We start from the raw sequence: 20,869 nt of genomic DNA, 5'->3' as shown, positions 1-20,869 counted from the left end.
AATGGCAGTGATCCTATGATATCTAAATTTATCTTTCTCTTGTACTTTAAAATTGGCCTCTGTAAAGTTAGAGACAGTCCACCAGATTACTCTCACTTCTGACACCAACTACTGCAGCGTTCAGGAGTCCCCAAGACCACTCTCAGGTTTGATAGTTTGCTAGAAGGACTCACAGAATTCACTAAAAGCTGTTAAGCTCATTTATGATTTATTGCAACAAAAGAATACACATTAAAATCAGCCAAGGGAAGAGATGCGTGGGACAGAGTTCAGAAGAGTTCCATTGCAGAGCTTCCCGTTGTCCACTCCTGATGGAGTTGTAGACAGGAGTTGTTAACTCCTCCTTCCAATGATGTGTGACAACATCAGCACGGAGTGGAATGTTGCTCCTCAAAGAAGCTCACCTGAGTTGTGGTATCCAGAGATTTTAGCAGGGCTTGATCCCGTAGATGTGGCTGACCACCCACATGGCCGACCTGAGCCTTCAGCCCCTCTGGAGGTAGAGCTGATACTGTGTGACCCAAAGCCCTCACTATAAATCAGTGTGACTCAGAGCCCCTAAGTAATCAGACACTAACGCAGGTCATTCCCAGGTCTTAGAGATCACCTCCCAGAAGCTGAGGGCAAAGGCTAGACCTCTGTTTGGATAAGGTGAAATTCATGACTACACAGCCTCTTGGGCTCATCCTCAGTTTAGCGATCGTGTAATGATCTGATGTCATCCAAACATTTGCTTTTAGAAATTATTTTGCAGGAGAAAGATGAGATATAAAAACTGAACCTAATCACGGACATTCTCTGGAGGATGGTTAGGGAGGGTGGTGGTTAGATGAGGACAGTGGGCTTCTGGGGTCTGGCTGCTTCTGTTCACATCCCAGTTCTACCTGTACTAACTAGTTAAGTGACTGTAGCCCGTTGTTTTACCCTTCTCTGCCTCAGTTTCCCTGTTCATAAATGAGAATAATAATAATGCCTACCTTGTGGTGTTATGAGAATTAAATGAGATAATACATATTAAGAGCAAAAGAATGCATGGCCTTCAACAAATACCAGATGCTGTTTTTATATTTATCATAGGAAAGATTTATCAATCTCTTTTAAATAATTTTCCTTGAGAAAATTCATTGGAGTTTTTACCTAAATTTTTTATATTAATTTTTTATACCATCGTATCTCTTAAGCACTAGTGAAAATATGAGGTAACCATCTTTCCTGAGAAATAACATTTCTGTTTTGCTGAGCAAGCCCTGAGTTAGAGAGGTGAGAAGTGCCCCTCAGGGCAGGTGCGTTCTGATGAGTCTGCTGTTGGCAGATCTTTGTTGCAAATTGTGGGTAGATTTAAAGGCTAAAAAAAAGATGTGTTGTTTTCCCGAGTCACTACTGAGAAAATCTAGAAGGAGAAAATAAGTTAATCTTGAGTCAGTAATTTTAGGACTCAAGTGCCAAGCCCCGGTCTGTTCACTCACCTCTTTCGAACATCAGGCCCCTTGGAGGCTGTCTATTTGCAAGCATCACCTTGCCAGAGCTAAAACACAGTCTGCCTGCCTGAGGAGGGACTAATTGGCCTTTTGGAAACTGTATTAAACTGAATGAAGCACAGGCGCTTTCTCTCATGGTAGTAGAGCCTTGAGTTCTTGCCAGCCACTAATTGTTCTTCAGGCTTTCCTGTGAAGGCGGCTGAACTTGAGAGCTGGCTTTCGGTCTTGCCATCTGTGAACTGCCACTTGTCCACATGTGGTGTGTATTAAGATTGTTTTTGCTGGGAGCATCAGTATTGGAATGTGTTCAAATTTAAATGTGATGCTCTTGTTTGCCATGCTTGCAGGTTAGCCATTGTTACTCTTGGGTTCCCAAGGACAGTGGGAGCCACTGTATGAGTACCTAGCTGATAGAGCTTTAAAAAAACTGTTAGCTTCTAGGCTGGGCACTCCAGCCTGTGTCCTTAGATGTGGCTTACTTATAGGATAGCTACATACAGATAGACATTGTAAATACTGCCTAATTGAATGCTTTTTCCCCCCTAGCTTATTTCCAGTGATGCTGATGGAGCCATCCAAAGGGCTGGAAGATTCAGAGTGGAAAATGGCTCTTCAGATGAGGTAAGGAAGCCTCCCCACTTCCTGTGATGCCACCAAGCACATGATTGCAGTGCCTGGGATACAGCAGTGAAAGAGTTCTGGAGGAGGTAAATAGAGCTTTTCAGAGCTGTGCTTGAAGCCAGTGGAAGGGAAATGTCAGTATTCTGGCATGGAAGGTGCTATTCATAGGGTGACACATACCCTTTAAAAGATCTATGTTAAAACCAGGTAGACACAGGAAGTTGTTCTGCCAGCAGTGGGGCCAGAGACAATTCTACCACCCTCTGTGAATGGCCCCGAGTCCCAGTACTTCCTCCGCCAGGCTGATCAGCTTGGCACGGCCCTCCGAGCAGTGCCAGGATCCAAGAGGGAGATGCCAAAAATTACTGCAATGACAAAATGTCATCAGGAAAAGAGGCTGGTACTGCCTACCACTCCTTGGGCCACACCTACTTTCTGGGTTCTCGGTCTTCCTTGCTGCAAGCCACAGACACTCTCCTGACTTTCTTTTTTTTTTTTTTTTTCTTTAAAACTGCCACTACCGTCTCTATCCCACGGGGTCTACCCTTTAAACTGCAGAGTATGGCAAAAACTCCCCAGCCTTTTTCTTCTCTGCTGCCTTTTTGCACAGTAGCTCATCATAGCTCTAGCTCCCTGACCCTGACCCTGGGCAAGGACCCCAGCCTCCCTGAGCCTGTTTTTTTCATCTGTCAATTAGAAACTGTCTCAAGATTATTGCAAGAATTCAGTGCGCTATGCTTGTAAAACTCCTAGCACTATGCCTGGCACATAGGAAGCATTCAGAAGTGCTAGTTATGATGCTATTGATGGTTATTGTTGTTGTCATCACTGCCACATTGCCGGTTTTCTCCTGACCACCTCCTAATGCAAATTCTTGGTGAAGAGCTACGAATTTAACTCAAAAGCCCACAACATTTGGGACGTGATTGCTCATTTTCACCCTTGGCCTTAGCCATATACATTCACCTGACCCTTGGCATTGACATGTTAGCCAAGTTGGGGCTGAATACCCCTGAATAGGTACCCACATACTTCTTGTCCAGAATGATGTCGGCCGACCCACATAGAAGGAACTCATGGAAAATTTTGCTTCTGAACCTTAGAAACAGCCCTTCCCAAATGGCCTGGCCCCTGGGACTAGATAGCCTCATCATCACAAGCTGAGGCAGCCAAAGGTTCTCAGGAGCTAAGCCAGGCACAGAGGCATTGAGTTCTTGCTCTCCAGTGCTTGGAAAGCTAGCAGTCACCATGCTGAGTTTCTACTTTGAGAGCCCATGGAGGCTGTATACCTTGAGACATCTTTCTGTTACCAAAATTTTGCAGAACTTCAGCCCATCCTGAAATGGACAAAGCAAACTGGACTTTGCCACCCTATATAAGCACAACTCTGGCCCCTCCGTGTCCAGCGTCTGGAGGAAATACACACCTCCCAGGAAAGACATCAGTGGGGCATTCATGTGGTGCTGTAATCACCATACACTTGGCAGTCAAACACTGCTCACCTGGCCCTGCTGTACACCAGAGGATAGGTTCTGGGCCCCAGTCAGGGGTTAGAAATGACCTGTGCTTGGGTCATGATCAGAAGTGGCTTAAGAGTCAGTCTTCCCAGGGTTCAAATCATGGCCCTACAACTCACCAGCAGTGTGGCCTTGGGCAGTTCAGTCAACGTCTTGGGAACAATTTGGGGAGTTACTGATTTCACAAATCATTGCAGTCTGTTGTGTTCAAAACACATTCCTATCTCAGATTGCTTCTCTGGAAATACAATATCAAGGATCAAATACATTTTTAGGTTTTATTTCCACCAGAACTACTGAGCATGATGCTCCATTGGAGCACCTTGGCTGTTTTGTATTGATGGTCTTCAGTTAGAAGTTTCTGGCCAATGGTACTTCCTAGCCTGATAAAAGACCTTATGGGCACTTGACTTCCAGAGGGAAAAAAACAGCTGGCTTGCTCTGAATTAGTTAAAGCTGTTAGTGCGGTAAAGGACTCACTATATGTCGTTGCTTAAAAATTCTCAAACCTATGAACAAACAAATTGCAAATTTTGTTTTGGGGTTATTTGTGCTTTTATTATTCAATTGTAAGAGTTTTTTATATAGTCTGGATAATTAGACACTTATCAGATATATGATTTGCAAAAATTTTCTTCCATTCTGTGTTTTTATCTTTCCACTTTCTTGGTTGTGTCCTTTGAAGCACAAAAGCTTTAAGATTAGATCATGTCTAGTTTGTCTATTTTTTTTCTTTCATTGCTTGCACTTTTGTTGTTATGTCTGAGAAACCGTTGCCTAATCCGAGGTTGCTTGGTCACTTTTTATAGTTTACTGTTCCCTTGAGATAATGTCAAATTTGTCTTTTATTTCTTTAAACGTAGTGTAACGGTTTTATCATCTGCGACTGAGAATTCCGAAATGCAAAGTTTTTGTGGCTGTTGTTTAATTGTTTTCCTCTGGCCTGTGCTCCTCATGTCATGTGCTTCTCTGTGTGCTAGGCTGCCTGATCGTGTACTATTTGTTATTCCTGAATATTACTTTTTTGGAATAATATGAGACCTAAGATGAGTTGCTTTTTGGTAGGGAGGACTTATGTTTGCTTTTACCAGATACCTTTAAACCAAATACCCAGCTTGAGACCTTTTAAACTACCCAAGTGCTGCAGATTACCACACCCCAGAGACGCTCCCCCGCTCAGCTCTATTACAGCTGCAGATACATGTGAAAGCTGGCGTGTGGCCACCACAGCTCAGAGGTGGTCCCCGGCTCAGCTCTGCTCGGTGCTGTCACAACTTCCTTGTAGTTTTTGGTGGTAGAGGTGGTTTCTTCTGATTCCCTCTTACTTGAGTGTGTAGCCCTTTGGGATCCTAGCGTAATGTGGGGCTGGGTTCCTGTTGGACTTGCCTACCCCAGTGTGTCTTGGGATTTGAGTCTTTGTCCCCCATGAGGTCACCAAAACCCAAATTCAATTTTGCTGGGATTGACAAACATCCTCAAGCCAAAAAAGACTTTCATGATGCATTTACCTCTCTAGGTTCCCATTTGCCTTTCAGTTTTAGTTGGCAATTCTTACTATTTGGTAAGCACTCCAGTGCTTTTTTTTACCCCCCAAGACAGAGTCTTGCTCTGTCACCCAGGCTGGAGTGCAGTGACATTATCTCAGCTCACTGCAACCTCCGCCTCCTGGATTCAAGCAATTTTCCTGCCTCAGTCTCCCGAGTAGCTGGGATTACAGGTGCGTGCCACCATGCCCGGCTTATTTTTGTATTTTTAGTAGAGACGGGATTTCACCATGTTGGCCAGGCTGGTCTCGAACTCCTGACCTCATGATCCGCCAGCCTCGGCCTGCAAACATGCTGCGATTACAGGCATGAGATGCTGCGCCCGGCCTCCAGTGCTTTCAAGGAGATGATTTTAATATTCTTCTAGTACTTTTAGTTTTTTCAGTGGGAGGGGTAGATCTGAATAATCTAGCCTGCCATTACCAAAAAATAAGTTGTATCAGGAGTGCTTTTCATATAATATGACAAAACATTCATTCAGCTGGCATTCATAGGGTCATTTCCTAGTGCCAAACAGGCTGAGCCCTGGATGCAGGATTGAATAAGCCTGCTGAGGTCCCTGGTCCCAGGGACCTACAGGTGGCAGGGAGAGCCATCAGTAACGAATAGAAACACATAGAAGGATTGCAAATTTTGGTAACTGCTGTGGCAAAAACAGAGGACCATGGTGCAAAGAAATAGGAAGAGCCCTAGTTAAGATGGGGTCATCAGAAAGCCCTTACCAGCGACAACCAATGAGGCTGAGCCTCTGAGCCGTGCTTCTCAGACTGTCTTTTTAATTTCCGGTCAGTTGCAGGAAATTAAATATGTGGTCCTACCTTATGCAACTCATCAAGGAATTGGATGTCATCCAGACTGGTCTGGACTGTTTCATGAGATGAATCCACTGAGCATGTACTTTGATGCCACAGGCATGTCAGAACACTATAAAGGTTTCTTGTATACCTTGTCATGAGCTAGTAAACAGTTTTCAGATTGGCATCCATCAGAATGGACCGTTCTTTCCTGCCTTAGAGTTCATCTGGGCCAATCCCCTTTCCAATGCATGAGTTCCTACATCAGCTTTGCCAGCAGTCAGCTGATCTCTTCCTGCTTGAGTATATCTCCAGCAGGAAGATACCTCCTTGATAGGATTTTTTTCCTCCTGACACTAATTAATTCTGACACCAACTGAGTGTCCTACAATTCAATTCTCACACCAACTACCTGGAGTTAGTGTCAGACTCCACAGGTTTAAGGGCTCAGTCCCACAAGACTCCTCATTTCAGAAGCCAGTCACAAGCATTGGGTCTCCAGGTTACCTACATTCCACATTTCTGACCAACTTGGCTACAAAGTCAGGTAGCCGTTACCACAGCCTCCTCCTCAGCTTCCATAACTCCCTAAAATCACTCACAGAATTCATAAAAGCACTTTTTTTTTTACTATTACTCATATATTATAAAGCAGCAGTCCCTAACCTTTTTGGCACCAGGGATCAGTTTTGTGGAAGACGGTTTTTCCATGGACCAGGTAGTGGGAGATAGTTTCGGGATGATTCAAGCACATTACGCTTATTGTGCACTTTACTTCTATTATCATTACATTGTAATATATAATGAAATAATTATACAATTCGCCATCATGTAGAATCAGTGGGAGACCTGAGCTTGTTTTCCTGCAACTAGATGGTTCCATCTGGAAGTTATAGGAAACGGTGACAAATCATCAGGCATTGGATTCTCATAAGGAGCACACAACCTAGATCCCTCGCATATGCATTTCACAGTAGGGTTCAGGCTTCTGCGAGAATCTAATGCTGCTTCTGATCTCACAGGAGGCGGAGCTCAGGTGGTAATATAAGCAATGGGGAGTGGCTGCAAATATAGATGAAGCTTTGCTTACCCACAACTCACCTCCGGCTGTGTAGCCCAGTTCCTAAGCGGCTATGGACCAATACCAGGGTTTGGTCTGTTATAAAGAGTACAATTCAGGAAGAACCAAATGGAAGAGATGCATAGGTCATGGTGTGAGGGTGGTGGCACGGAGCTTCCATACCTTCTCCAGTTGTATCCTATTTTCAGTACTGCAATATGTTCCCCAACATGGAAGCTCCCTAAGCCTCATGATTTAGGGGTTTGTACAGAGATTTCATCAGGTAGTCATGATTTTTTTTTTTTTTTTTTTTTTTTTTTTGAGATGGAGTTTTGTTCTAGTCACCCAGGCGGAAGTGCAATGGCGCGACCTTGGCTCACTGCAACCTCCGCCTCCTGGATTCAAATAATTCTCCTGGCCGGGCGCGGTGGCTCACGCCTGTAATCCCAGCACTTTGGGAGGCCGAGACGGGCGGATCACGAGGTCAGGAGATCAAGACCATCCTGGCTAACACGGTGAAACCCTGTCTCTACTAAAATTACAAAAAAATTAGCCGGGCGTAGTGGTGGGCACCTGTAGTCCCAGCTACTTGGGAGGCTGAGGCAGGAGAATGGTGTGAACCCGGGAGGCGGAGCTTGCAGTGAGCCGAGATGGCGCCACCGCCCTCTAGCCTGAGTGACTGAGCAAGACTCCGTCTCAGAAAAAAAAAAAAAAAAGTGATTCTCCTGCCTCAGCCTCCCAAGTAGCCAGGATTACAGGCACCCACCACTGCATCCAGATACTTTTTATATTTTTAGTAGAGACAGGGTTTCACCATGTTGGCCAGGCTGGTCTCAAACTCCTGACCTCAGGTGATCTGCCCACCTCAGCCTCCCAAAATGCTGGGATTACAGGCATGAGCCACCACGACTGGCCAGGTAGGCATAATTAATTACATCATTGGCCATGGATGACTGACTCAATCTTCAAACCCTCTCTCATCCTGGAGGTTGGGATATGGGGCTGAAAGTTCCAAATTTCTAATCAAGGGTTAGTCTTTCTGGCAGCCACCCCCAATCCTGCAGCTATCTAGGAACCCCCGAGAGTCCCCCCCTTAGAACAAAAGATGCTTCTGTCACCCTTATCACTCAGGAGCTCTGTGCTAGGAACCAGCAACAAAGACCAAATACGTATTCCCGTTATACCACACCCCTGAAGCAGTTAATTCCATTTTTCAGTATCTCTAATTGCTAGAAAGGTCTTTTTATTGAACATAATTCACTTGTCTACTGTATTTTCTTTTTCTTTTTTTTTTTTTTTTTTTGAGACAGGGTCTCCCTCTGTCACCCAGGCTGGAGTGCAGTAGTGCAATGATGGCTCAATGAAGCCTTGACCTCCATGGCTCAGGTGATCCTCCAACCTCAGCTTCCTGCGCAACTGGGCCTATAGGCACAGGCCACCACGTCTGGCTAATTTTTGTATTTTTTGTTTTTGTTTTTTTGTTTTGTTTTGAGACAGAGTCTCGGTCTGTCACCCAGGCTGGAGTGCAGTGGTGCGATCTCTGCTCACTGCAAGCTCTGCCTCCCGGGTTCACACCGTTCTCCTGCGTCAGCCTCCCAAGTAGCTGGGACTACAGGCACCTGCCACCATGCCCAGCTAATTTTTTTGTATTTTTAGTAGAGATGGGGTTTCACCGTGTTAGCCAGGATGCTCTTGATCTCCTGACCTTGTGATCCGCCCTCCTGGGCCTTCCAAAGTGCTGGGATTACAGGCGCGAGCCACCGCGCCTGGCCAGTTTTTGCATTTTTTGTAGAGATGGGATTTCGCCATGTTGCCCAGGCTGGTCGTAACCTCCTGGGCTCAAGTGATTCACCTGCCTCAGCCTCCGAAAGTTTTGGGATTTCGGGTGTGAGCCACTTGAGCCCAGGCTATATTTTCTTTTTTTTTACTTCTTTAACACAAGGACAATTTTAATCCTACATTTTCCTGTAGTATAACAACATCCATTGCTGGCTATCTGTGAATTAAAACTGCATTTGCTAAGAACTGTGAACATTAAGAAACTTTACATGAAGTCACATGTGTTGATATAGGCACATAGACATCTTCTAGCACCAACGGAATACATACATAACACATACCGAATTATCTTGATGGATAAATTTGCTTCACCAGGTAATTCTGTTTAGTAAAATTCAGTTAATGCAGAATCCCATTTTTAAAATTTACATCTTTATTACACATTTTTTATTTTAAAAAAGTCATTCAAGATTGTAATTTACATGGCAATAAACAATGGCTTCATGGATTCTACGCTTCTTAAAGCTGTCTATAGCAATTTAAAACGTAAGTCTTCTTTTCAATTTGCAGCACCTGACTTAGAGTTTAAATTCATCTAATGTACTCATCAAAACTGTTCAGTTTCTCTTGTGAGAAAGACATGTTTCAATTGCTATTTCCCAAACTATCTGCTGAGCGTGGGTGTATATTGTTTTTATTTGGTTAGTAGAATTACTCACACAATTTATAGCCAGAATAAGAACCTCTAGCCTCTCTGAATGACCTTCCACTCAAAATAGTGATGGTAATAAATGTCTAAAATGTATCTGGGGTCTGCCCCAACTTGGTATCACCAAACATGTTTCCAAGTTTTTATTTTTTTGTTTTTGTTTTTTTTTGTTTTTGTTTTTTTGAGACAGAGTCTTGCTCTTGTTGCCCAGGCTGGAGTGCAATGGCGCAATCTCAGCTCACTGCAACCTCTGCCTTCTGGGTTAAAGTGAGTCTCCTGTCTCAGCCTCCCAAATAGCTGGGATTACAGGCACTTGCCACCATGACCAGCTAATTTTTGTATTTTTAGTAGAGACGGGGTTCCACCATGTTGGCCAAGCTGGTATCAAACTCCTGCCATCAGGTGATCTACCCACCTTGGCCTCCCAAAGTGCCAGGATTACAGGCATGAGCCACCATGCCCAGCCTGCTTCCAAGTTTTCTTAGAAAATATGGTTTTTAACTATACGCATGATACTCTACCACATGATGCACCATCACTTCTTTATTTCCCAGTTGTTCATTTCTATCATTTTGTACTTGTAATTTTTTATACTATAAATAATATTGTAATGAACACCTTCATCCATAAGTTTTATGCGAGACTGGTTATTTCTTTAGAATAATATCAAAGAAGTGGCTTACTGGTTCAAACAGTACATTTGGTTTTAAGGCTTTTAATATAATTTACCAAAGAATCTCCAGAGTAGCTCAAAAAAGTCCTACCGACAGTATGTTATTGTGCCCACAGAGTCAACTTGCTAACAATGAAGCAAATTCAGCCACAAATGTATTAGAGTCTCACCCATCTCAAGACTATCACATCAAAGAAGCAAGAAGATATATTACTGGTGAGGAAGCCAAATTCAAATTCTTTAAAAAAAGAATCACTCAACTTTATATCTGTAAAATAGTCAACAGAAATGCTTCCCATAAAAAGTCTACAGAGCTTTTCCAAAAATAAAGGTAAAAAGAGAGAAGGAGAAAAGTCAGGCCAGGCCTGTAATCCCAGCACTTTGGGAGGCTGAGGCAGGCGGATCACAGGGTCAGGAGATTGAGACCATCCTGGCTAATACGATGAAACCCTGTCTCTACTAAGAATGCAAAAAAGTTAGCTGGGCGTGGTGGCAGGTGCCTGCAGTCCCAGCTACTCGGGAGACTGATGCAGGAGAATGGCGTGAACCCAGGAGGCAGAGTTTGCAGTGAGCTGAGATCGCGCCACTGCACTCCAGCCTGGGCAACAGCGTGAGACTACGTCTCAAAAAAATAAAATAAAATAAAATAAAATAAAAGAGAAAAGTCAGTCCCAAATGACCAAAATTTTTTATTTGACTAAATTCTTACATGCGTAAGTGTGACAGTCTCCCCTGTTTATCTGACTTTGGCAATAAAAAAATAAGCAGCCTTGCACAGAACAGTGAAAATGCCAAGGACGAGGGTAATCTGCAGTTTTACTGTAGAACATGTATCTTTTTTTTTTTTTTTTTTTTTGAGACAGAGTTTCACTTTTGTCACCCAGGATGGAGTGCAATGGTGCAGTCTCGGCTCACTGCAACCTCCTCCTCCCAGGTTCAAGCGATTCTCCTGCCTCAGCCTCCTGAGTAGCTGGGATTACAGGTGCCAACTACCACACCCGGCTAATTTTTTTGTTTTTGTTTTTGTATTTTTTGAGATGGAGTCTTGCTGTGTCCCCCAGGCTGGAGTGCAGTGGCACGATCTCTGCTCACTGCAAGCTCTGCCTCCCGGGTTCACGCCATTCTCCTGCCTCAGCCTCCCAAGTAACTGGGACTACAGGCACCAGCCACCACACCCGGCTAATTTTTTGTATTTTTAATAGAGACCGGTTTTCACTGTAGCCAGGATGGTCTCGATCTCCTGACCTCGTGATCTGCCCGCCTCGGCCTCCCAAAGTGCTGGGATTATAGGCGTGAGCCACCACGCTCTGCCAATTTTTTTGTATTTGTGGTAGAGATGGGGTTTCACCATATTGGCTGGGCTGGTATTGAACTCCTGACCTCAGGTGATCCACCCGCCTTGGCTTCCCAAAGTGCTGGGATTATAGGCATGAGCCATCATGCGCGGCCATATATACATTTTTTTAAAGGCCTGTCTCCTTTGGCCATATCAAGATTAAGCTCAGGTCATTAAAAACAGACAAATTTTTGAAACCATTTCTTCTGCAGTATCTTTGATGCTGTCATCATCTACCTCTGGCCAGTTTTCCTGAATAGCATCAATTACATCATCTGTAAAGTCTCCCTGAATGAATGATAATTTCTTCCTTTTCTGTTACTGAGGCACCACAGATTTTTTGAGCAAAAATTCTCTGTGCTTTTTTAAGATCAATTTCAAAAGTTAGAGGCCACACATTCATGTTACATGTTTCTTCTCTGCTTTGGGAATTTTGGCTGTGTAACCTTTTCTGGTATGGCCTTCTTTTCTTTGTTTTATTTGACACCTTTCATCTCTCTTTTGTATTTTCTTCTCCTCTTCTGCCCCTACTGTTCCTTGACCCTCATTAATTCCAGCTTCTTGTTTGGGTGCATTTTCTTTTTTGTTTTGTTTTTTGAGACATAGTCTCACTCTTGCCCAGACTGGAGTGCGGTGGTGGGATCTCGGCTCACTGCAACCTCCACCTCCCAGGTTCAAGCAATTCTCCTGCCTCAGCCTCCTGAGTATCTGGGACTACAGGCATGTGCCACCATGGTTGGCTAATTTTTGTATCATTAGTAGAGACGGGGTTTCACCATGTTGACCAGGCTGGTCTTGAACTCCTGATCTCAAGTGATCTGTCCCCCTCGGCCTCCCAAAGTGCTGGGATTACAGGCGGGAGCCATCAAGCCCAGCCCTTTTTGGGTGAATTTTCTACCGTAAGTTTTGCAAATTCATTTGGAAAATTCTTCTCTAACCATTGTCTACATTTAGCATCATTAGGCATATACTTACAGTGGCCTATTGGTAATGGACAGACTCCACAATAAAGGACTCACAGCGGGTAATCAGCCTTAACTCGGCACTGTTCCTTAGGTCTCTTTGCACTTGGCCCCATTGGATTCAGAAATGTCTGCAGCCATTTCACAAACCCAGGTGGTTCCCTCCGCTATTGCCAGTTGAAGCGGCACATGGAACTATCATCTGTATTTTCCACTCAGAATTTCTATTTATGTTCTCCATAGACCCAGAGTGGAAGTCTGAGCCCTCTTCAATAAGACATCTGTTGTTTTCCTCCTAAGACACAGGATCACTTCCATCATTGTCATCCTTATTGCTGTTCTTTGGACACATGTGAGGTTGTTAATGAACCTTTTGGACTGAAGTGCTCAGAACTGAACACAGGGCTCTGGGCATGCTCCACATAGTGACAGTGGAGCAGGCTCATCGCCTTCCTTGCTGTAGACACTCTACCTCTTTTTATGGACCCTGATGACTCATGAACCTACAATATGCTACTTGGCCCACCCCCCATCTTTTTCACATGTGCTGGTGTTTAGCTGTGGAGCAGCACTATGATATAATGAAGACTGTTTTGGAGTCAAACAAACCTGGGTTCAAACCTCAGCTCTACCACTCTCTAGTTTACAATTCAGTGTCTCTGTGCCTCAATTTCCTAAGGGTAAAAAGGGAGGGGAATCCTTCCTTATACCACCTGACCTTGTCCTTGAGTAATCTGTATTTTGTATCTAAGTGTAGGATCTTGCATTGTCTACATTGAATTTAATCTCATTAGTGTGTCTCATAATTCCTAATTGTCAAGATTTTTTGGTGACATCTTGATTCTGTCACCTGTCCTGTTAGCTAACCCACTGAGCAGCTTTATTTTACCTTCAGATGTGCTCGTCTTGCCATCTGTGTGCTTATTCAAATTATTAATTAAAATGAGTGTGACCCTTGGGTGATCACTGGGGACCTCCCTTACAGCTCACTTGTATGTATCAATTAGTAGATGGTGCAGCAGAGGGGACAATCTTTCAGCTTTTTACAAATCTATCTTCCTTAGCATGGGGAGGACTCTCTTATACACTGTTGGAGGATATGTAAATTAGTACAATCTTTTGGGAAGGCAATTAGCAATAATTAAAAATGTGTATACCACTTGGGAAGACCTTCTATTGCTAGGATGTATATTGTAGCATTATTTAAAATAGGAAAAAAACTGGAAACAACATCAGTTTCTTTCAGTAGAGGAATTATTATGTAAACTATGGTCCATTTACACAATGAAATGGTTAGTAGCTATTAGAATGAAGTAGACACATATGTACTACCACAAAAAAAAAAGTGTTTAAGATACAGTGTTAGACATAAAGGCAAGTTCCAGAATGACTTGTTTAATATCATGTCATTTTTCTTAAAAACAAAAAATGGTAAATACGCTTGTCAAGATGCAAGAAAATTTCTAAAAAGACACATAAGAATATAATAGTAATCGTTTCTGGAGAATGGAAATGGGAGCTCAGGATGGAAACTGGAGGACCTTAACTTTCCACTCGATGCCCTCATATACCGTTTACATATTTTACAAGTCTGTATTCATTCAACTGAAGTGTTGAATTTTTTAAAAGAAGAATCTATGTAGTTGTTAAAAAGAACAAAATAGATTTATATGTACTGACACAGAAATATTCTGAAGATATTTTCTTTAGCGGGGAAAAATTTTTCAGTGTAATAGCTACACTACTGTCCCATTTATGAAAACAAATTATGCATATGTGTATATAGGCTTATGTATGTGTATATATTTTTGTATGTATATATGTATGTGAATGTGTGATATGTGTGTATGTATGTATAAAGTAAACACATCTTTGTAAATGCATAAAAAGATTCTGGATTATTCAGATCAATCTGGTAGCACGGTTGTTAGAGGGAAAAGAAGCAGGTTGGGTCATGGAGGATGGGGGAAAGAAAAAGATTTTAATTTTTGTGTGGTTTCACATTTTTATAATCAGCTTATATTCATGCTTACATTTGTAATTTTTAAAAAAGTTTTAGTTTGTTTTTTAAAAGAATCCATCTTCCCTACTGCTATGTTATCTCAGCAGTTTAACCTAGGAACTGAAGTAAAATCAGCGTAACTTCTTTCATTCATGTATTGAACTCACTCTGAAATAGACTCTATGAAAAATCAAAGGAATTATTTTAAAACTGTGGATATCATTTGTATTCTGAGTGTCTGTATTTTGTGGATTCCCTGCTTAAAGTCAAGTATTTGAGAACATTCAAATAAAATCAGGGTGTCATATATGGATTTTGATTACATTCTCCTCAAAATATCCTGACCAGATTCAGTCTTCCTCCGTCACATCCCACAAGTATAAGCAGGAGGTAGGGGAAGATAATGAAGGCAATGAGAAGCTTTGGTGGGCTTTGGATCTGATTTGCAGAAATCATTCAGGACTTTTGGGTCTCTGTGGGCATATACAGGCATGAATTCAGCATGGAGCAACGTGAGTTCATTTCCCTCCATTGTAGCCTTTCACAAATGTTTACCTAAAGGTCATAAAATAAGCATGAGTGTTTGCAGTGTTAAACTTCAGTTATCTGGAAAATGTACTCATCAGCTTATTTTCTCCTAACTTTCTAGTTGATGTCAAATAAATAATGTGTTCCTGTTTCATTGTCAACTTAAACTGCTTGGAGGAACAGAGCTTCTGTATCTCCAAGATCTTTTGTAAAATAGATGACACTTAAATTAGGATTTATTGTAGGTTAAAACCGCAATTAGGTACTACTTCACCCACTCCAGAAATGCAAGGACTAAAAAGCTAAAAGTTTGGTCACAGAATGTAGAACAACTAGAGCTCTCATATATCTTGCTAATGGGAGTTTCAATTAGCGTGTGTATATCCTCTTTGGGAAATTTTTTTGGCAGTATCTACTGAAACTGAACACACGCATCGTCTGTGTCCCTGGATGTATACCCAACAGAAATGAATGCTTGTATCCACCAAAAGACAGACACAGTAATGGTCATAGTGGCTTTATTCTTTTTTTTTTTTTTCTTTTTTTTTTTTGAGACAGAGTCTTGCTCTGTCACCCAGGCTGGGGTACAGTGGTGTGATCTTGGCTCACTGCAACCTCTGTCTCCCGGGTTCCAGCGATTCTCGTGCTTCAGCCTCCCAAGTAGCTGGGACTACAGGCATGCGCCACCATACCCGGCTAATTTTTTGTATTTTTTGTATAGACAGGGTTTAGCTCTGTTGGCCAGACTGGTCTCAAACTCCTGACCTCAGGAGATCCACCCACCTCGGCCTCCCAAAATGCTGGGATTACAGTTGTGAGCCACTGAGCCCGTCCAGTGGCTTTATTATTAATAGCCAAAAACCAGAAACAATTCAAATGTCCATCAGTGGAAGAATTAATGCATAAATTGTGGTATTCATCCGGTGGACTACTACATGGCTGTGAGAAAGAGCGAACCACTGCCACACCAGTGACACAGGTGAATGTCGCAGACCAAATGACAAAGGATAAAAAGCCTGACTCGAATACACATCATATGATTTCATTTCTGTAACGCTCAAGAGCAGGTAATCCACCATGATAGAAGTTAGGACAGTGGTTCTCTTTTGGCATGTGCTTGAGTAATGACTGGGGAAATGAACAAGGGAGCCTTCTGGAATACTGAAAATATTTTCTGTATTGATCTAGGTAATGGTTATGAGGGTGTGTAAATGTAAAAAAAAATCTTCGGCTGTACACTTCTTTGTGCACTTTACTGTCCACTAGTTCTACACATCATCAGAACCTGGAGCTTGTGTTCAGAGTTCTTCTTCAGGGTCCCGGGAAAAGCAGGATTTTTTTGTTGTTTTTTTGTTGCCTAGTCTCCATTGCTTTTGTCAGTTCCTGCATGCATTTTTGTCTTTACACCACATCAAATGTGGTTTTAGCAAGGGATGGGAAGTGTCTTGCTCTGCGAGACTCACAACATTTTTGGAGTTGGGTTATTTCCCCTGTGTTTTGGTTAAGTATTCAGTGAAGAGGAAAGTGAAATAGGTAACTTTTATTTTAATATATTTTAATTTTTAATTTAATTTTTTTTTTTTTTTTTTTTAGAAACGGGATCTTGTTCTGTTGCCCAGGCTGGAGTGCAGTATCACTATCATAGTTCACTGCAGCCTCAGCCTTCTGGGTTCAAGTGATCCTCCCACCTCAGCCTTCTGAGTAGCTGGGACTACAGGCACACACCACCATACCTGGCTACTTTTTATTTTTTTATTTTTTAGTAAAGACAGGATCTAACTGTGTTACCCAGGCTAGTCTTGAGCTCCTGGCCTCAAGTGATCCTCCGAACTCGGCCTCTCAAAATGCTGGGATTATAGGCGTGAGCCACTATGCCCAGCCCAGTGAATTTTCATCATTAAAGAAAACTCCTCACATTGACAGTTGGTACTCAGCATGCCACTGCCTCTGGAGTCCCATCTCTCCCTCTGAGATGCTGAGCGGCGCCTTGCGCCTCCCTGTGGTGTTCCATTCGGTACTTGGCAGTGTTCTGATCTCTGGGAGGCAGACAGATGCAAGTGCTTTGGAAGTCTAGAGTTTGTAGGTCATTTTCCATGCCTTTGAATCCCTTTGGAAATCTGGTAAAACCTGTAGACCCCTTTTCAGAAGACATGAAATTAAATACATAGAATTACGAAGGAAAACAGTTTATTGAAATAATTATCGACAGGATTTTTGAAACCTAATTTATGATACAGTAATAAATATGATTTTAAAATACATTAAGTAGGCTGGATGTGGTGGCTCATGCCTGTAATCCCAGCACTTTGGGAGGCTGAGGTGTACGGATGACTTGAGGTCAGGAATTCGAGACCGAAACCCCGTCTCTACTAAAAATACAAAAATTAGTCAGGTGTGGCCAGGCGCAGTGACTCACACCTGTAATCCCAGCACTTTGGGAGGCCAAGGTGGGTGGATCACGAGGTTAGGAGATCGAGATCATCCTGGCTAACACGGTGAAACCCCATCTCTACTAAAAATACAAAAAATTAGCCGGGCGTGGTGGTGGGCACCTGTAGTCCCAGCTACTTGGGAGGCTGAGGCAGGAGAATGACGTGAACCCAGGAGGCAGAGCTTGCAGTGAGCCGAGATCAGCCTGGGTCACAGAGCGAGACTCTGTCTCAAAAAAAAAAAAAAAAAAATTAGCTGGTGTGGTGACACACATCTGTAATCCTGTCTACTCGGGAGGCTGAGGTAGTAGAATTGCTTGAACCTCGGAAGCAGAGGTTTCAGTGAGCCAAGATCACACCACTGCACTCCAGCCTAGGCAACAAAGCAAGACTCCGTCTCAGTAAAAAATAAATACATTAATTAAAATACATTAAATAATAAATCTAGCAGCAGGCCTCATAAATACTGTAATTTTGAAGAGTGACGAGTGTAAACAGTATTTTGAGATATCTGCAATCACTATAATGAATTTTGAAAATGTCTTTGATTTTTTTTTTCGTCAGCATGGTTACCAGGACTGTCCATTCTATAGTTTTTTTGCATGTATTCATAACTGAATGAAACACTAAATTTTAGTTCGAAGTTAGGGAAAATAAAGTTATATTTGTTTTGCCCCATCCAAGTTTATACCCCCCTTTCTGTGCTGGATTCTTTTAGAACTGGCGTAGAGCATTGTTTCTCAAAGTTCAGTTTTCATCAGAACCACTTGTAAAACAGATACTGGTGCCCCATTCATAGAGATCTTAAGGAAGAAGTTTATAATGGGCCCAAGAGTGCACATTTTAACAAATTTGAGAAGCACAGAACTAAGATCTGTTGCTGCTACCTAAAAGAAACTTCTCTGTGCCATCCACGCATCTCTTGGAGGCCCCAGAGGTTTAAATGTCCTGATGACAGCTTAAGAGTTTACTCTCTAGGCGAGAGAGAAAGACGTTCATGACAGTGTTGCTTTTAGTAGAACAAAGAAAAATAACTGATAGGCAACTGATCAAGCACAATAATGTGCGATTATGTGGTAAATACATGGAGTTGTTATGATATAAATACGTATTTATTAATAATCATAGTGGGAAAATGTGATACCAAATAGGATGCATAGTATGATCTTTATATATGCAAATGAAAATTGTGAAACAATACATGAAAATGTTAATTTGAAAATACAGGTGATTTTTGTTTAATCTTTATTTTCTAATAAGGCTAACAAGTTTTTAATGTATCAAGGAAATAAAAGTTTTTTTAAAATCCAAAAAATAAAAAAAATTTTTAAAAAAAGAGTTTACTCTCTAGGCTCTGCTCTAGCTTCCTAGGATCCGAGGCCATGGGACCATGATACCAACTACTGTGGAGTCTGGCTGAGGCCAGCTTCCTTGGCTGGACTCCCCCTGTGTCTGGTCAGCTGATGCCTGAGGCGGGCTGGTGGGTCATGCCATCGCTGCGTGCCCTGCAGTGGCATAGTGGAAAGGCCTGAAGACTGCCAGTAGTTCATGGTTATAAAGTAAATAACCGTTGATACTGAATCATGCAAAAATCCTACAAGGAACAAAGTCCAATGATACGCTTTCACCAAAAGGTCAAAACTAAGAGGTGATATCTTGAATAGGTGATCAAAATTAACATCAACACTGAGGAACAGATGGGTATTTTGAAATATCATAAGCTGAGGACAAACCTCACTTACATGGTATTCCAGCCAAGTCTGCCTACCCTGAATCTAACTGGGGAAACATCAGACAAACCCAGAATGAGGGGGGGAGATGCTGCATTCTTCAAAAATGTCGATGTCAGACACAAAGAAGGGAACTATAGACACTGGGGCCTACAGGGGTGGAAGGTAAGGACTGAAAAATTACGTATTGGGTGTTATGCTGATTACCTGGGTGACAAAATTATCTGTTGACCAAACCACTGCAACACACAATTTGCCCATGTACCAAGCCTGCACATGCACCCCCTCCAACCTAAAATACAAATTGGAAAGAAAAAAAACTAGTGACAGCCAAAAAAAACGTCAATGTCATAAAGACAAAGAGTCTGTGGAAATGTTGCAGATGAAGGGAGTCTAAAGAAACAATGAAATGATCCTGTACTGAAGAGAGAAAATGCTTAAAATGACATTGTTGACTCAATTGACAACATTGGAATACAGATGGTATCAATGTTAAACTTAGAAAAGTTGACAAAGCTCTACTGTGATTATGTAAGAACATAGCCCTACTCTTGCGAAATACACATTGAAGTATTTAGGGATGAAGGCTATTATTTTACATCTGAATCTTAAATGGTTCAGAAAAAATATTGTATATGTGTGTATGTTTGTATGTGGGGGGTGGTGTGAACAAATGAGCCAGTGGGGTAAAACATTAACTGTAGACAAATCTGGTAAGTAAAAGGCAAACATGCTTTTTTACACTGCTCTTATTCTTTCAGCTTTTATATAAATTTAAAATTATTTCCAAATAAAAATGTATATGTCGGGCGGATCACGAGGTCAGGAGATCAAGACCATCCTGGTTAACCCGGTGAAACCCGGTCTCTACTAAAAAATACAAAAAACTAGCCGGGCGAGGTGGCGGGCGCCTGTAGTCCCAGCTACTTGGGAGGCTGAGGCAGGAGAATGGCGTAAACCCGGGAGGCGGAGCTTGCAGTGAGCTGAGATCTGGCCACTGCACTCCAGCCCGGGCCACAGAGCGAGACTCCGCCTCAAAAAAAAAAAAAAAAAAAAATGTATATGTATGTAGCAATAGCTAGTTTTTTTAAATTCCAGAAAATATGATAAAAGCAAAATAATACTAAAATTTTCACCTACGTTTTTACTCCTTAATAGGCTTAAAAGGCAGGACATAAAAAAGGACACAGAAGAAGACGTAATGGTTAAGATAAAAAAAGATAAAAGAAGAAACCTCTGGAATTGGAACCGGTTTCGGTTCCAGCTCCACTACTTATTATTTCTGTAACGTTGGGCAACATGTTTAAACTCTCTCAGTCTCAATTTCCTCATCTGAAAGTAGGGGGATAAAAGAGAATCTATCTCATAAGGTTGATAGGTGGTTCTGGAGATAATGAATATAAAATACTTAGCCTAATACTTGGCATTTAGCACTCTCTCAATGCATGTCAGTATTTCCAGAGCAGCTTCCCATTTCATTTTGTAAGGTAACATAACCCTGAAAGCATGACAGAAACACAAATAGAAAGGAAGCCTATAGATCTATCACACAAACAAATATGATACATAAATCATTTGTTAATGTCAAGCAGTCTATTAAAAGAATAATATACTATGACCTAGTAGGGTGCATTCCAGAAATTAAGAACTTTTCAATGCCAGAAGAGCTATTACTATATTCGTGATTCATTCGTTACATTATATACT

At 42.1% G+C, this 20,869-nt stretch overlaps 1 protein-coding gene and 1 pseudogene across 32 annotated transcripts in view; one reads left to right on the top strand and one right to left on the bottom strand.

The window, feature by feature from the left end:
• Positions 1–20,869, top strand: part of GARNL3 (GTPase activating Rap/RanGAP domain like 3) — a 171,981-nt gene that overhangs the window by 65,106 nt on the left and 86,006 nt on the right. For all 32 annotated transcript variants that reach the window (XR_012424391.1, XR_012424389.1, XR_012424386.1 and 29 more), the window contains one exon: positions 2,025–2,099. Coding sequence is in view for 11 of the 32 variants with exons in the window: in XM_045372639.2 (XP_045228574.2) it covers positions 2,025–2,099 (75 nt within the window). In the remaining 21 variants the exon portion in view is untranslated. The remainder of the gene's footprint in view (positions 1–2,024; positions 2,100–20,869) is intronic.
• LOC102126443 (density-regulated protein-like) lies at positions 11,709–12,614 on the bottom strand (annotated as a pseudogene).

Source organism: Macaca fascicularis, chromosome 15, assembly GCF_037993035.2.
Source record: "Macaca fascicularis isolate 582-1 chromosome 15, T2T-MFA8v1.1".
NCBI lineage: Eukaryota > Metazoa > Chordata > Mammalia > Primates > Cercopithecidae > Macaca > Macaca fascicularis.
This window is presented reverse-complemented; position numbering and strand designations above follow the sequence as displayed.